Source organism: Callorhinus ursinus, unplaced genomic scaffold (genome assembly GCF_003265705.2).
Source record: "Callorhinus ursinus isolate GAN/ISIS: 27379988/994484 unplaced genomic scaffold, GSC_fseal_2.0 scaffold4, whole genome shotgun sequence".
Taxonomy (NCBI): Eukaryota; Metazoa; Chordata; class Mammalia; order Carnivora; family Otariidae; genus Callorhinus; species Callorhinus ursinus.
The window spans coordinates 150,598,264-150,616,037 of record NW_027397066.1 but is presented as its reverse complement, the minus strand read 5'-3'; the positions used below and the strand labels follow the sequence as shown (position 1 = coordinate 150,616,037).

The 17,774-nt window shown below is 35.8% G+C and overlaps 1 protein-coding gene across 1 annotated transcript in view; it reads left to right on the top strand.

The window, feature by feature from the left end:
• The window catches only part of MTMR9 (myotubularin related protein 9), a 55,708-nt gene that overhangs the window by 7,236 nt on the left and 30,698 nt on the right, over positions 1 to 17,774 (top strand). Inside the window, exons 2-3 of the mRNA XM_025873754.2 lie at positions 5,638 to 5,746; positions 9,680 to 9,805. Coding sequence (XP_025729539.1) covers positions 5,638 to 5,746; positions 9,680 to 9,805 — 235 coding nt within the window. The remainder of the gene's footprint in view (positions 1 to 5,637; positions 5,747 to 9,679; positions 9,806 to 17,774) is intronic.

The window sequence follows — 17,774 nt, the reverse complement described above, 5'->3', positions numbered from 1 at the left end:
TTTCTTCAAATATTCTCTCTGTCCCTTTTTCTTCTCTTTCTGGGACTCTTGCAATGTGTATGTTGGTTCTCTTGTTGGTATTCCATAGGTCCTTAGGTTCTATTCACTTTTTTTCAATCTTTTCTCTTTCTGTTCCTCAGACCCAATAATGTCCCTTTTATCTTCAAGTTCACTGATTTTTCTTCTGCCTGCTCTCTTCTGCCTGCTCACATCTGCCTTTGAATCCCTCTAGTGAATTTTTCATTTCAGTTATTGTACTTTTCAGCCCCCGCATTTTTTTTTCTTTGAGGTTTTCTCTCTTTATTGATATTTCTATTCTGTTCACACATCACATCCTTGACTTTCTCCACATCTTCCTTTAGTTCTTTGAGCATCTTTAAGACCATTGTTTTAAAATCATTGTTGAGTATATCTGCCATCAGGTCTTTTTCAGGGAAAGTTTCTGTTGATGTATTTTTTTTCCTTTGAATGGCCCATACTTTCCTGTTTGTTTGTATGCCTTGTGATTTGTTGTTGTTGAACACTGGACATTTGATCTGATAATGTGGTGACTGACTCTGGAAATCAGATGCTTCCCCTTCCCCAGGGTTTGCTGTTTTAGTTTTTTTTTTTTAATAATTGTTATTTGCTTATTATAATAATTATTGTTGTTATTGTAAGTTTTCTGTATTCCGGAGATTAGCCTGAAGTGTAAATTTAAGGTCATATAATAGCTCTTTTCTGAACTTTTCCTGGGCATTTGCAGTCCTAATTTTCCTCATATATGTAATTGTTTTGAATGTCCTAGTCTTTAATGTCTGTCTCCTGAAAGGAGAAAAGTGAAAAATGAAATGAGGATCGGGAGGGGTAAGGGGACTGGCCTTTAAATTCCCTGGATATCACTTGTGGGGGAGGGACTTGCAACAATGGGGAGAGGTGCAACAACAGTGGCTGCTGGCCTTCACACTTCTGTGATCAGAAGCAGCAGGCAGTGATCAGAGCACAGATCCTTGATATTTGGAAGACAGGATCTTTTTTCTGATACTTGGAGGACAGTGCCTTTGCCTAACTTGGGCTGTGCATAAGCTCCAGGAACATGTGCATAGCTGCCCATCACATGGCTAGGATATGTAGCTGCTATTTTGCTAAGAGCTGAATTTATCCAACATTTATCATTCAAGTCTTCCCCCTGGAAGTTGCAAGCCTTAATAGACTCTAGAGTTAGAAAATTATCACATCAAACAGATCATGCCAGTGAAATTGTTGTCTAGGTAGGGAGAAAGATTCCTGGTGCTTCCTACTCCACCATCTTCCAAGATCCTTTCCTTTATGGAGTTTTGAGCGTTTTTTAAAAAAATATATTCTAGATACAAGTCTTTTATTAAATAAGATTTGCAAATAGTTTCTCTCAGTCTATGGTTTGTCCTTTCATCCTCTTTAACAGTGTCTTTCAAAGACCAAATGATTTAAATTTTGAAGAAGCCCAGTTTATCTGTTCTTTTATAGATTGAGGTTTTGGTGTCTTATCTCAGAAATCTTTGCCTAACCCAAGGTCACAAGGATTTTTACTCATGTTTTCTTCCGGGAGTTTTATAGCTCTAGGTTTTATTTTCAGGTATATGATCCATTTTGAGTTAGTTTTTATATATGGTTTATGGTGTACATATATGTGTGTATATTGCATATGGATATCTGATTGTTTTGCTCCTTATTCAATGAATTGTCTTTGCACCTTTGTCCATATATAAGTAGAACTATTTCTAAACTCTTTTCTGTCCCAGTGATCTGTTTATCTTGATGCTGTTACATTACCACAGTCTTAATTACAGTAGCTTTTTAAAAAAAGATATATTTATTTTAAAGAAAGAGAGAGAGCATGTGAATGCGGGGTGGCGGGGGGGGCAGGGAGAGGGAGAGGGAGAGAAGCAGACTCCCCGCTGAGCACAGAGCCTGACTTGGGGTTCGATTTCACAAACCTGAGATCATGACCTGAGCTGAAATTAAGAGTCAGGCGCTTAACTAACTGAGCCACCAGGTACCCTTACAGTAGCTTCATATTAAGTTGAAATTATGTAGTGTTAGCTATGCAGGTTTGTTCTTATTGAAAGTTGTTCTGTCTAAGTAGACAGGTCATTTGCATTTCCATATGAATTTTAGAATCAGCTTGTTAATTTCTAAAAAAAAAAAAGCCTGTGTGATTTTGATTGGAATTGTGTTGAATCTGTTGATAAATGATTTTGGTGAGAGTTGATATCTGATATCTTAATATTAAATCTTCTGTCCCATGAACAAAGTATATCTCTCCATTCATTTTATTTAGGTCTTTAATTTCTTTCAATAATGTGTTATAGTTTTCACTTATAGATCTCAGACATCTTTTGCAGGTTTCCCCCATTTATTACACATTTTTGGATGCTCTTTTCAAATGGTATTTTTAAAATTTCAATTTCTCATTGCTTTTGTCTTAGTCATGTTTTTTACTTTCTATATTTTTGATACATTGATGTCTTCAGGCCTTGCAGACCTGGAGAAGGGACTGCCCCCTCTCAGGGTTAGCTATTTACTAGAAATAGTGGGGAAACTTGCCTGCAAGCACACCTTTGATATGCACATCAACCAATCTTAAGTCCATACCCTTATCTGCTTCCTCTCCTCAGGCTTCTGCAGTCAGGACTACTCTTCTCCTCTCCTAAATTATTCCAGGGCCAGGTATAGACAAGTAGGAATCACCTGTATAACCCAGAGCCTGACAAAATTATTCAAACAATCTAATCCTAAACTTGCTCAGCTCACCTACCCTGTCTTTCCCATTCCTTTCTGTGAAACCTCACAGTAAAAATTCTGGCCCATGCTTTCCTCTTGCACTATCTGCCTCCTGACTGACCTGATCCTTCCCCATGTGGCCCTGCATGACATAGTGTGCACCCCCCCCTTTTGAGAACTGTGAGTCACAAACTGTCTTTTCAATGACAGTCATCTCCTGATCTATCAGCCTTACCATCCTGAATAAAAACGAAGTCCTGAGTATTTTAAACAATTGTTGCAATAGTATATAGACTACTATTGATTTTTGTGTATTGAATTTATATCCAGCAGTCTTACTAACCTCACTTTTTAATTGTAATAGTTTTTTTGTATTTTTCATTAGCTTTTCTAAATAGGCAATCATGTCATCTGCCACTAAAGACAGTTTTATTTCTTCTTTTCCAATCTGGATGCCATTTATCTTTTGACTCATTGCACTGGCTATTAACTGTCAGTACAGTGGTGAATAGAAGGGGTGAAAGCGGACATCTCTGTTATTCCTAATATTAGTGAAAAAGTATTTAGTCTTTCACCATTAAGTCTGTGATTAGTGGTAGGTTTGTTTTGTTGGTTTTGGTTTTGCTTTCTTTTGGTAAATGCTGTTATCAGGTTGAAGATGTTTCCTTCTGTTCCTGGTTTGTTGAGAGTGGGGTTTTCTTTGTTTTTGTTTTTTAAGATCAGGAATAGATGTTGAATTTTGCCAAATGTTTTTTCTGTATCTATTGCGATGATCATATATATGGTTTTACTTTTTCAGTTTGGCAATATGATGAATTGCTTTGATTTTCAAATGATAAACCCTAACTGTTCATGATATATTATCCTTTTTATAAATTGTTGGATTTAATTTGCTAATATTTTGTTTAGAAATTTTGCACCTGGGTTCATGAGGGATATTGGTCTATAGTTTTCTTATCATGTCTTCGGTTTTTGCATTAGGGTGATGCTGGCCCCATGGAATGAGTTGATAAATGCCTCTTCAACTTTCTGGGTTTGTCTTGAATTGATAGTATATTTTCCTTAAATGCTTAATGGAATTCATCAGTGAAGCCACCTAGGCCTGGAGGGTTTTTTGGTGGGGAAGATTTTCATGAAAATTTCGGTTTATTTAATAGCTGTAGAACTAATATTGTTCTTCTTGAGTTTGTGTCTTCTGAGGAATTGGTCTGTATCATTTACCCTGTTGAATTTATTGGCATAAAGTTATTCGTAGTATTTCCTTATCTTTTTTTTTTAAAGATTTTATTTATTTATTTATTTGACAGAGAGACACAATGAGAGAGGGAACACAAGCAGGCGGAGTGGGAGAGGGAGGAGCAGGCTTCCCACCGAGCAGGGAGCCTGATGCAGGGCTGGATCCCAGGACCCTGGATTCATGACCTGAGCTGAAGTCAGACACTTAAAACGACTGAGCCACCCAGGCGCCCCTTCTTATTTTTTTAATGCCATGTGATTCTCATTTCCCTCATTTCTGATATTGGTAAATTGAGACTGACTTTCTTTTTTCCTGATCACTTTGGCTAGTGCTTTATTGCTTTTATTATTTTCAAGCAATCATCATTGCTTTTATTATTCCTTATTATTTCCTTTTTTCTATTTCATTCATTTTGGTTCTGATCTTTATTTAATTTCTTCTGCTTTGAATTTGACTTGCTCTTCTTTTTTCAGCATAGAAGTCACTAATATGAAACTTCCTTTTTTAATATAGATGCTCTCCTCAGACTATAAGCCCCACCCAAGTTCCCTCTCCTGAAGCCTGTAAACTCTCAAAACCATAAAGTGGGGTAATTGTAAGATTCACCTGTTTCCCATCTCCCAGATATCTCTGTTCTTTGTTGCTTGATGTCCGGTGTCTTGAAAACAGTTCTTTCTTATATTTTGTCCAGTTATTTTGGTTGTTTCAGGTGGGAGGGTAAATATGGTCCCTGTTATTCTACCTTTGCCAGAAGTAGAAGTGCCAAGAGTGAGTTTTCCAAATAAATTTTATAAGAGACATTCCAGTGTGTTGATAGGTTGTGGATGTCTGGTAGAATTATCTTTTGTAGGATTTGGCCCGTGCTGATAATGTTTGCCTGTCCACATTAACAGTGCAATGATGTGAGGCATAGGGATGCTTAACAATTGAGATGGAGCTCAGGAAGAGTAGCTGTAGGAGTTGTCTTTCTAAACTGGGCAAAGTGTAAGTAAAATGAATAGCATTTGGTCAGTCTAAGAATTCCTAGTTTGGGGAATACTCAGAAGTATTAATGGAAAAGAAAGGAGCCAACCAGTGGCAAAGCAAAAGAAAACTCAGAGCTGTCAGCAAGTATAGACAAAACAGTAATAAAAGGAAGACAAAGTTCCAATTAGGGTAAAATTACATTTGTACAAAATTTACCGATACAAAACTTTGTTATGAGTAGTTATGGCATTGATTTAGAATCGATATTGTAAGTTAATAGTTTTTAAAGACTGAAAAAGAGATATTTATATTTAAAATCAACCACTACAAGCTTAGAAGTAAGTAAAATCTGAAATGAAGTATTTTCCTATGCTATATAAACACTGAACACATTAATTACAGATTTTTTTTCTCTATTCTTTGAAGTAGGGCCCCAGATAATCTTCATTAAAAGAGTTGGCCTAGTACGAATTACTTTATGAATTTGAAAAATTTTAAGTATATGTATTTAATATAATTTATGGCTCACATTTTAATAACACAGTCTTGAGTCTTCCTTAATTAGACTAATTCGGGAGAAGAAAGTTGAATATAGATGGTAATTACAATTACATTCTCTTTTCATGGAAATAATCGTATGTTTAAAGATAGAAATATATGTGTTCCTAAGCATAATTTATAATTTTTTACAGGTTTGTGGGACCACTGGGTACCATCATCATAAAATGTAAAGATTTTCGAATAATTCAGTTGGATATTCCTGGAATGGAAGAATGTTTGAATATAGCCAGTTCCATTGAGGTAAATATTTCAGAAGCAAAATCTGATGAAAATAAATAGTAATAAGGAAGAACCTTATATTCTGACTCAGTATAGCTCATATGTTTTTTTAGTAGATAGTTGGTCATGTTCTGTGACTCACATATTGAAAATTGACAGGAAAAGCCTCACCCTGGTTCATTGTTATAGGAATGTAATAGGATTTTGTTGACTTATAACAGTTTTTAGTGTTACTTATTCCTCCAGCCTCACTTGTTGTAGCATTTGACAGGATTTCCTTCTCTTTTAAGACTCAATAATAGTCCATTGTATGTATATATGGTAAGGCTTTTCTAAAAAGTTATTTCTTTTATAAAAGTCAGTGATTATCACCAATGATTATGGTCTTTTGTTTGCCTTTAGTAAGTCTGAATTTTCCATACATCAGGTTTGATTAAGACAGGGTGTGTTTGTTTTATATCTGTATCAACAGTATTGAGTATCTGTTCAGATTCCAAATAATAGACATTTTACTTGGATAATTTAATATTTAAATGGAGGTGCTCACACCATTTTCTTCCCCATTCAAACCAACTATTTTGGTTTACACTCAAATTTTAAATTGCGTTGTTTTAAATCATTGCCACTAAATTAGAGCAATTAACTTTATAGTATTTTCTAGATAATTACAAATACATTGATTTTTTTTTTTCCTTTGGTCTTGGAGTGACTAATCTGGTGTTTGTATCCAAAACAAATGCTATTGGCTTAACTATTAAAAGGAGGCAGAAAGGTTTAAAAATCTTAATTAGGATCTTGTTTGGTTTTTAAACAAGAATAGAGAAATAAAACAACTGTTGTGCTGAGAAAAATGGCATGGAAGTGGTTTACTTTCTGCCTTTGCTAAATTTTACTTAGAGGAAATGAGAAGATTAGCTGAACTATTTGTTTTATGTATCTTGTCATTTGGAAGTGATGTAGTAATGTTGATTTGGCCAAATTTGTTAACATGGGTAAGAAACGCACTGTGGTTTCTTGGCTGTTAAATTGAAACACTGTCCTGCTGTTTGGGCAGGGGAAGGCTACTGACCCATTTCATTTGAGCATGTTTTTGTTTTTGTTTTTTTCACTTGTGGGTTTGGATTTTCACTGACCAGTCTACATGTTTCTTCTTATTCCTTTTATAATTTACGAGATAGCTGGTTGGTGGGTGTTAGTGAAGTTGCATACGGTAAAGGATAACGGTAAAGGAAATAGAGGGCAAAGCCTGTTACCCACTTTCTGGTTGCATTTACTTAGTTTCATTAACATCTGACACTAATCAGTTGTTTAATTGGCTGTATATAGTACCTAAAGTACTTTAGAAACTGAATATATAGAAACCCTTGACCTCAGGAAGTGAACGTTCTATTGATTGTTTTACAACATAGTCAGTATACATCGTGAACTTGGTCTCTTGCCTTTTCCTGGTATCCAATTCCTTCCCCACCTCCCCTATACATCTTGACATGACTTGGGAGTAATAGTGAATTTCTTATATAAAAGAGCTATTCTTTCTAATCAAGAATCCATGTACCCTAATATAGTCTGCTGCCACAAATAGAATCCCATTGGAAGAATAACTGGCAATTGCTCAGTTTTCTAAAATGTAGCAGGAAGTCTGATGAAGCTTCTATGTAGTTTCCACTGTCTTTTGGAATTGAAATGTTTTCAGTTCTTTCAGCATTAATGTGTTTAAAGGAAAAGTCCTGTCTCTGATGACATAGTGTGGGATCACAAGTCAGAATATGAATGCTTAGTGCCTGCTAAAGTGCCTGCTGACTTGCATTTAAAATTGTGGTTGTGGGCGCCTGGGTGGCTCAGTCGCTAAGCATCTGCCTTCGGCCTCAGGTCATGATCCCAGGGTCCTGGGATGGAGTCCCGCATTGGGCTCCCTGCTCCGCGGGAAGCCTGCTTCTCCCTCTCCCACTCCCTCTGCTTGTGTTCCCTCTCTCGCTCTGTCTCTCTCTGTCAAATAAATAACTAAAATCTTTAAAAAATAAAAATAAAATCATGGTTGTACCAGCCACTGTGGAAAACAGTATGGAGGTTCCTCAAGAAATTAAAAATGGAACTACCATGTGACCCAGCAGTCCCACTTCTGGATATATGTCCAAAGAAAACAAAATAATCTCAAAGATCTGTCTTTACTTCCATGATCACTGCAGCATTATTCATAATAGCCAAAATATGGAAATAGCCTCAGTATCTGTCAACAGATGAATGGATAAAGAAAATGTGATGTTTATCTGTACATACAATGGAATATTATTCAGCCTTAAAAAAAATAGTAATCCTGATATTTGTGACAACAGGGGTGAAACTGGAGGGCATTATGCTAAGTGAAGTAAACCAGACAGAGAGACAGATATTGCATGTTACTACTTATATGTGGAATCCTAAAAACCAAAAACAAAACTTAGAGAAACCGAGAGTGGAAAAGTGGTTGGTAGGGTCTAAGGGAGATAGGGAAGAGGTTGGTAAAAGTTACAAACTTGCAGTTATAAGATGAATAAAGTCTTAGGATCTAATGTAAAACATGGTAACTATAGTTGATAACACTGTATTACTGTATAATAGAAATTTTCTAAGAGAGTAGAACTTAAATGTTTTTAACAAAAGGTAAATATGGGAGGTGATGGATGTGTTAAGTAACTCCATGGGGGAGTCCTTTCACAGTGTATCAAATTATCACTTTAAATATCTTAGTTTTGTCAGTTTTACCTCAGTAAAGATGAAAAAAAAATGTTTAAATATTGCAAAGAATATCTTAAAAATAAACCAATTTAAAAAAGTGAACCAGTTAAGTAAAATAATGTTTGTACTGAACGATGACAGCTCAGGCCTAGGTTGGTTGTGGACATTGGCCATTCTGCTTTTGTTTAGTGTGATTGGCAGCCAAAGACTAGATAGAAGTGGATAATGGATTATACAGCCATGTTTCTCCATATTTTCTGTTTCATGAGCTCTGGGGGGAAGGTGTCATGATTTATGGACAGACAGAAGAATAACTTTGGATGAAGATGTTTTTGTTAAACTGCTGAACTGCATGTCTAATCTGTTTTTTAATAAGTCTTGGGCCCATTCTTTTGTAAGCCTGGTCCTTCTGTGACCTAGAGGGAGGTAGCTTTATTCTGAGAGTTTTGGGGAACAAGCATGATGTTGGGCTCCTGCCCTCCTCCAGGTGAGTGTCTCCATAATTACTGGAATTTGAATTATGCTAATTGATTTTGGTACCTTTTCTCCTAGTCATAGAAGTGCTTTTTATAACTCCCCTGTCAGAAGGCTGTAACTGCTAGGTGATGGAGGATGTTGCATCGGTCTGTTCCTCCCATTTAGTCAGGTTTTCCTGGTGGTGTTATCCAGAATTCAAGTGTTCCAGATGATTTGGGGACCACAGAGTTATTGCCCCAGCTTGAGAATGGGTCATTGTAGCATAAAGGTAATATGATACATGGCCACCAAGCTGTAACCTTATTTATGGTTACTAATAGACACTGATTTTAAATAATGTACATATGTTGACATAGTCAATAACTGAATTTTGAGCCAAGGCCTTGCTTTCTAACCAAAACCTGTTTGTTTTCTGATTCCCAGAAATATTTGGACCTTTATATTAGGCTTTGTTAAGTGGTGTCAAAGGAGTTAATTTTTCTTCTAGAATAGGTGTGCACACTTTTTTTGTTCTTTTGTTCATTCAGCAAGTGTTAACTGAGTGTGTGCTATGTGCCAGGTACCTTGTTAGATGCTAAAAGCATGGAAATTAGCTTCAGTAAGCTATAATTGTATCTAGTGGTAAATACAATGTTAGAAAAATATATTGGGTGTGCGTCATTATTAGACCATATTTGTTTAATACCAATTTGGTAATTAGAAAGTGTTTCAAATTGCAGTATGTTCCTTTTTCTTTCTTTTGTTTCCTTCTTTATGCCCTAGGCATTGTCTACCCTGGACTCTATTACTCTGATGTACCCTTTCTTTTACCGGCCCATGTTTGAAGTGATAGAAGATGGTTGGCATTCTTTCCTTCCTGAGCAAGAGTTTGAACTCTACTCTTCAGCTGTGAGTAACGTTTGAGACAACTATGTGTAATGAGAAATAATCCAATACCTTACTTGTGAAATGATCCCTTCCTTTTGATGACTAATAAAGTGTTGTTGGCTTACCCATGCCTGAAAGAAATTTTGTTAGCGGTTAGTACTGCAGCTTCTGCCATTCAGAGATTTGCACAATTTGTTTTCAATGCTGCAGCTCAAGGGATTTTTCTTCTAGTGGATTTCAGATGTTACTTTTTTCTTCAGTGTATTCCAGATGTTACTTTTTTTTTTTAAAGATTTTATTTATTTATTTGAGAGAGAGAGAATGAGAGATAGAGAGCACGAGAGGGAAGAGGGTCAGAGGGAGAAGCAGACTCCCTGCTGAGCAGGGAGCCCGATGTGGGACTCGATCCCGGGACTCCAGGATCATGACCTGAGCCGAAGGCAGTCGCTTAACCAACTGAGCCACCCAGGCGCCCCCAGATGTTACTTTTTTTAATTTTGAAAATGACATTGGTAAAACATTAAGATCTTCATAAAGATAGTCCTCACATGTTTTGAGTTCATTGTTGATTGTTTTAAAAGCGTCTCCATAGAAACAACTTTATGTGTAGTAATTAGGATCTGAGCCATCCCAAAAAAGTCTGTTGAACCTGCTGTGTGCTTAAGATAGCATTAGAGAAACATAGACCATATTTGTTTCTGAGGGATAATTTTTGTGTTTTTATAATTTGGGTTATTAAGACCCAAGTCACTAGAACCAGATTTTCTTATTCTTCACAATGTTACTTCTTTATTCTTCCATCACACCTATGTAAATGGGCCCTGGTTGGGGGGGTTGTCAAGAAGTAGGGACCAGGGTCTGTGTAATTTAAAGAATAATGATGTCCATGTCAGCAAAGTGATAAAGGAACAGGAAGTTCACATTCTTATTGTATGGGGCATTTTTATATAGTTCGTGGATAACTACCTATATTTACACTTAAATTTAGTATTTTTATTGCATTAAAAACTGCATAGTAAACATTCTTAAATGCATGATACTTTATGCAGTTAAGTACTATTATCAGTACTGTTATAAGCTACCACCAATGGTTACCTTAGAGGAATTATTTCCTAGGTGGAAAATGGCAGTCACGTGGTGATCAGGAAGGGAGATGTCTGGGTGATTTGTTTGGGTACCCAAAACTGTCTGTATAAATGACCTGCCCATGATTTATCTTGGAGTTAGGTGCCATAAGTGAACCAGTCTAAGTCTGCATTGTACAGGTCAACATTCAAATCAGTCTCCTATTCTGTGCAGAAATCCCCTGTGCTAAAAACATCCATGATCATGATGTGGTCGTTTAGCCTCTGCTTGAAATCTTAGTGTGGGAGAATTTGCAAAAACACAACGGTGTGCCATTTGGGGACAGCTCTAATTCTGAGCTGACCTCTGTTTCCCTGTACATAGAGCCAATGTTTCTGATGTTACCTTGTGTTATTCAACTTATCTTATTCCTCTACCATGAAGTCTTCTTCAAATTAGGAACTCTTATGTCCCCATTAAGTTTTCATTTCTGCAGATTAAATATCAGTATTTACTTCAACTTTTTCTAATAACGGTGACCTCAGGGCCACACACTGTCCTGGTTGCTCTTCCCAGCAGGGCCTTTAGTTTGTCATTTATTCTCTTAAAATATGGTAACCATACCACTTGGCATAGATTGGAACTTATTACTGAGATTTTTAAGGCAGCTTAAAGGTGCATTAGCTTTTTTGAGAATTAAGTTACTAATGAAATAAACTAAAATTTATACATCTTCTCATATGTGTTACCAAGGGCTCTGCCCTGTGTTTTTGTTATTGTATTTACTTACTAATTTTTATTTAGATTCAATACTTTTCCTAGTAGGCATTTTCTTTTTGGTTTAGCTAATTATTTAAGCAGTTTGTATATTTGAAGTTCTAGTATTTTACTGCAAATTTTGTAATCCACAGATTTAATGAAAAATCTTTAATGCCTTGTTTGAGGTATTTAGGTACTATTACTAGATGATGGAAATTTAAGATGAGCAAAGCATGGTTCCTTCCTTCCACTTGTTCTCACAGTTCTAACTAAGTCTAACAGTTATTTAAGTAATCAAGTACAGTGAAATAAGTGCTGACGAAAGTACGCACAAGGCACAGGGAAAATGACATTATTAGATTTGTGTTATAGAAAATCAATTCTGGTGCAAAATGCTAAGAAACTGCTTGAAGAAACTACTGGAATAATATAAAGAAGATGGTTGGATATAGTGCAGAAAGATTCAGAAAGTAGAATTGGCATTGGTGACCCACTCACTGGATGTGAAGGGTAAAACAGGCAGTGGTATCTAGGATGATACCATTGAGATGTGAAAAATAGAAAGAGAAAGATGTTTAAAGGGAATGAGTTAAGTTCAGTTTGGGGGATGGCAATTCAAAGGGCCTGTATGGTACATGTCATTGAATATCTACAAGAGATAGTCTAGAGCTTATTTGAGAGGTCTGTGCTAAAAATGAAAAAAACTGAGGGTATATACTGTGGAAACCATGAGGAGAGACCGAGATTGCCTAAGGAAAGCATCTGAAGTAAAAAGGATGCCAAGGATTGAACCGTTTAAGAGGTGAATGGAGGAAAAATCCAAGGGAAGAGTGAGTTTCAAGTAGGAGGGAGTCAACAGTGTGCAAAACTTCTTATTCGTTGTTTGTTGTCTCTTTCCTGGGCTAGAATGTAAGCTGCTAGATACAAACTTTACAAGGGCGGGAACCATGTCATTCTTGTTTCCTGCTGTATTTCTAACACATGATAGGCAAACGGTAAGTATTTGTTGAGTGAATGAATGTAGGCGTGTATTTACTCAGGACAGGGCAAAAGGGTGGTAAGACCTTCTATATATGATTAGAAATCCTCTGCCAGGTTACACCTCTGTCACTTAATCAGTATTCTTTGAGTAAGGTGTGTTTTTTTTTTTTACCATCTGAAAAACTTTTTAATTATAATATTAGCCAGTCCCCACTTCATTATTATGTCCAAAAGAGATGTGTGGTATTGAAAGGACAGTACTAAAACTAGCTATCAAGATATCTTGTGTTGCATCCCTGATACGTTATTGACTGCTTGACTTTTTGGGACTCAAGTTTCCATGTCTACAAAATGAAAGTGTTGAACAAAACTGATCTTTAGAGTTTCTCCTACTTTAAGCATGCTTTTATTCTAGGATATCATGAAAGATTATTTCAGGTACTTTGTTGAAATAGTTATATATATACATAGGTATATATATACCTATATATATATCTGCACTCCCTCAATCTACCACTTTTGAAATTATATATAAAAAAGGTGATAAGGTTCTGCTTATGATTGAGTAGCTCCTATCTGAGAAGACCTCCTGCAGAGATTAGTGACAAACTATAAATAAAACACAAAAAAACTACCACTTGAAAGCCTTGGTAATTGAACAGAAAACAGCATATTTTGGAGGGGGTCAAAATGTAGAGAAAGTTAATGGCAGAATGAAATTCCTATTTGGGGGGCTTTGTCCTGAGGTCATCATAGCTGTGGCATTGATAATGTGGAAATGCTAACATTCCAACTGAAAGCTCACTTTCTGTCTGGTGGGAGGAACCAGGTGAAAGTTTTGGGGCAACCAGAGAGCTAGAGAAGGGGAACCTTGATTTTGTGGTATACAACCTTGAACCTCTAGCTGATCGTGAGTGGTGCTTGCATGAAGCCGACTGAGATCAGTCAGAATCAAGAGGTGAGCTGCGTTGCACCACATGTGTTGAGTTTGCAATCTAAATCTAACAAAGTTAATTGTCTACTAAAACAAAAAACATTAACTCTCTTCAAAGGAGTATAATGGAATGTAGAGCTTCCACAGCATAACATTTGCAATGTCCAGGATACAGTCTGAAATTGAGCTAAGATATTGTGACCCATTCTGAAGGAAAAAGTTGGCAAGTACTGACCCCAGGGTGACTCAGATGTTTAAATTATCACACAAGGATTTTTTTTTTAATATTTTATTTATTTGAGATAGAGAGCATGTGCAAGGGAGTGTGGGGTGGGGCTGGGCAGGGGGAGCAGAGGGAGAGGGAGAAACAGAAGCAGACTCCCCGCTGAGCAGGGAGCCTGACATCAGGGCTCAATCCCAGGACCCTAGGATCATGACCTGAGCCAAAGGGAGACACCCAACCGACTGAGCCACCCAGGCACCCATCACACAAGGACTTTAACCAAAGAAAAGATAGGAAATACCAACAGAGAAATAGAAAATCAGAAAGAACCAAATAGAACTCTTAGAACTTTTTGAAAATTATATCTGAAATTAAAAATTCACTGCATGAGTTAAAAAGCAGAAGAGGTGACAGAAAACAGAACCAGTAAACTTGACATTAGAGCAATAGAAATTATTTTGTAGAAAGAAGGGGGAGGGGATAAGTTATAGTAAAATAAGCAGAGCCTCAGGGACCTGTGGAACATACCAGAATGCCTAGCATATGTGTAATTGGAGAACGAGAAGGAGAGACTAGAGAGAATAAGGTAGAAAATATATTTTAAAAAAGAATGTTCAAAAACTTTCCAAATTTGAGGAATGATACAAATTCAAAAACTTCAACAAGCCCCAGACAGGATAAATGTGAAGAAAACCCTGCATAGGCACATCATAGTTAAACTGTCAAAGAGCAACAGTAAAGAGATCTTGAAAGCTGCCAGGTAAAAACCAAACATTACATACACAGAGACAACAATCAAATGAGTACGGACTGTTCATCAGAAATCCTGGCAACCAGAAGAGAAAACTATAAAGTGCTGAAAGGAACAAAAGCTGCCAACCTTGAGTTTTTTATGTGGTGAAAATATCTTTCAAGAAGGAAGGTAAGACAGCGTTTTCAGATAAAAGGAAACTAAGAATTTATTGCCAAGAGGACTTTACTATAAGAAATGTTAAAGGAAGCTTTTCAGACTGAAGGGAAATAATAGCAGAGGGAAACTTGAATATTTAGAATTATTGAAGAATATTGGCAATGCTAAATACCTAGGTAAATATAACAGGCTATTTTTTTTCCTTTTAATATCTTTAAAATATACATGACAATTTAAAGACTACAGCATTGCCTTTGTGGTGTTTATAGTGTATGTGTACATATTAAATATGGAAACTCTAGTGTTAAAGGTGACTGGGTGTGGGGGGGGCTGACTGGATAAATATACTTGCACAGTTATATTCTTTGTTGAGAAAATCTGTCCTGTGCATTGTGGGACATTTGAAAGCAGCATCTTTCGCACCACTAGATGCCAGTAGAATTCTCCTCCCCCCCACCTATGGTTGTCTCCACATGTTGACAGATGTTACCGCTATGCAAAATCATCCCTGGTTGAGAACCACTGTCCTAGAGCAATCCCTTTTTTAAAAATGGGAAGAGGTATAATTTAAAAAGTTAATACGTACATTAAAATGCAATTCTAAAAAGTATTTAAATAATCTAACAGAAGGTGGGAAAGAAAAAATAGCAATAAAAACTGAAGGGATAAACAGAAAATAAATGTTAAACTCTATTTCAGCAATATCAACAACTATTTTAGTATCAATGAGCTAAACACTCCTGTTGAAAGACAAAGATTGTCAGACTGATATAAAGAAAAAAAAAAGGCAAGATCCAAATACAAGCTGTGTACAAGAGATGCATTTGAATATGAAGACATAGGTTGAAAATAAATAAATAAATAAATGGGAAAATACGCCGTGGATAAAAAAACGGAAGTAACTGCATTAATTCAAGATTTAAAAAAAAAAGATTTCAAGACACAAAATATCAAATAAAAAGGGTCATTTCATAATAACAAAATTTTAGGAAGATATAACTATATGTATATGTGTATATATATATATATATATATATATATATATATATATGCCTAATAACAAAAATTGATAGAAAGTAGGAAGAAATAAGTAATTCTTGATCATGGTATGAGATTGTTAACACAGCAATTAATAGAACAACCAGACTAAAAACAACAACTAAACAACAACAAAACAAGACATGGAAGATTTGAACAACACTGGTATTTATAGAAGCTAGTCACAACTTCTGTATAATATATAGTATTCAAGAGCACATGGTGTGTTCCCCAGGAGAGACTGAATGCAAGGCTATTAAATAAATTTCAATATTAAAAAGATTGAAAGCATACAAAGTATAATCTCTAGGCACAAAGAAGTTAAATTAGAAATCAGTAAACTAAGGTAATTAGTTTTTTTAGTAGAATATTCTAAATTAAACAAAATACTTGTAAATAATCTAAGAGTCAAAAATGAAATCATAAAGGAGATGAGAAAATATTTTGAACTGAATAATAAAAACGCAACATCAAAATATGTGGGATACAGCTAAAGCAATGTTTAAAGAGAAACCTACAGCTTTAAAATGCTTAGATTAAAAAAGGAGGAAAGGTCCAAAATCACCAACTTAAGCTATGAAAAAAAAGAACAAAGTAACTGGAAAGAATGAAATAGTAAAAATAAGAGTAGAAATCAATAAAATACTTACAACTCATAAGCAAGTTTAGCAAGGTTGTTCGATATAAATATACCAAAACTAATTGTATTGGCAACAAGCAGTCTGAAAATGAATAAAATACTTGGGAATAAATTTAACAAAAGAAGTGCAGATTCTGTGCACTGGAAAACACAAAACATTGCAGAGAGAAGTTAAAGATATCTAAATAAATGGAGAGATATACCATGTTTGTGGATTAGAAGACGGTATGGTTAAGATCAGTAGTGGGCTGACTTATGTAGTGGACAACAAAGTAAATACTTTAGGCATTGTGAGTCATGCAGTCTCTGTTACAACTATACCACTCTGCTGTTGTAGCATGAAAACAGCAATAGGTAACACATCAATGAATTGGTAGTGCTATGTTATACCAGTAAAACTTTATTTATAGAAATGGGCAGTAGGCTGGATTTGGCTTGCAGATTATTGTTTGCTGACTTCTCATTAAAATGACAATTGTCTCTGGAGCGCCCGTGTGGCTCAGTCAGTTAAGCGTCTGCCTTCGGCTCAGGTCATGATCCCTGGGGTCCTGGGATCGAGTCCCATGTTGCACTCTGCTCATCGGGGAGCCTGCTTCTCCCTCTTCCTCTGCCACTCCTCCCCCCCACCCCCCACCGCTTGTGCTCTCTCTCTCTTTCAAATAAATAAATAAAATTTTTTTAAAAAGATGACAGTTGTCTCCAAATTGATTTATAGATTCAATGCAGATCCTCTCAAAATTCCAATAGCTGTTTTTTTAAATTGACAAAGCTATCCTAAAGTGTATGTGAATATGCAAAGTTACTAGAATAGCCAAAACAACTTCAAAAAAATAAATGATTTACTTGTGTTGATTTTAAAACTTAATATAAAGCTACAATAATCAAGAGACTGTGGTAATGGTATAAGGAAGACCTATACATGGATGAAATAAGAGCTTATTTCATTGGATGAAATAAGAGCTATACCCTATTGGTATGAGCGTAGACCTATATATGGATGAAATAAGAGCTAAAACTGTAAAACTTCTTGAAGACAACCCAGGAGAAACCTTTATGACCTTGGATTAGGCAAAGGTTTTTTAGATAAACACCAAAAGTGACTGAAAGCAGATTAATTATATCCTAGTTTGGGATGTGGAGGGGAAGATATAGATTACAAAAATACACGTGGGATTTTGTGGGAGATGACTGAAATGTTTGTTATTTTGATTGTGGTGGGGTGGTTTCATGGGTGTATACAACTGTCAAAGACTCAGGAAATCATGTACTCTAAATGGATCTAGTTTATTTTTCATACAAATAATAAAATCTCAAAGTTGATTAAAAAGAGAAAAAACTTAATGTAAAGTTAAGTAGCTGATTAGAAACAAAGAGAATCAATGATCTGGAATATAGATTTGAAGTAATTGCTCAGAGTACAAAGCAGAGAAACGAGGAAGA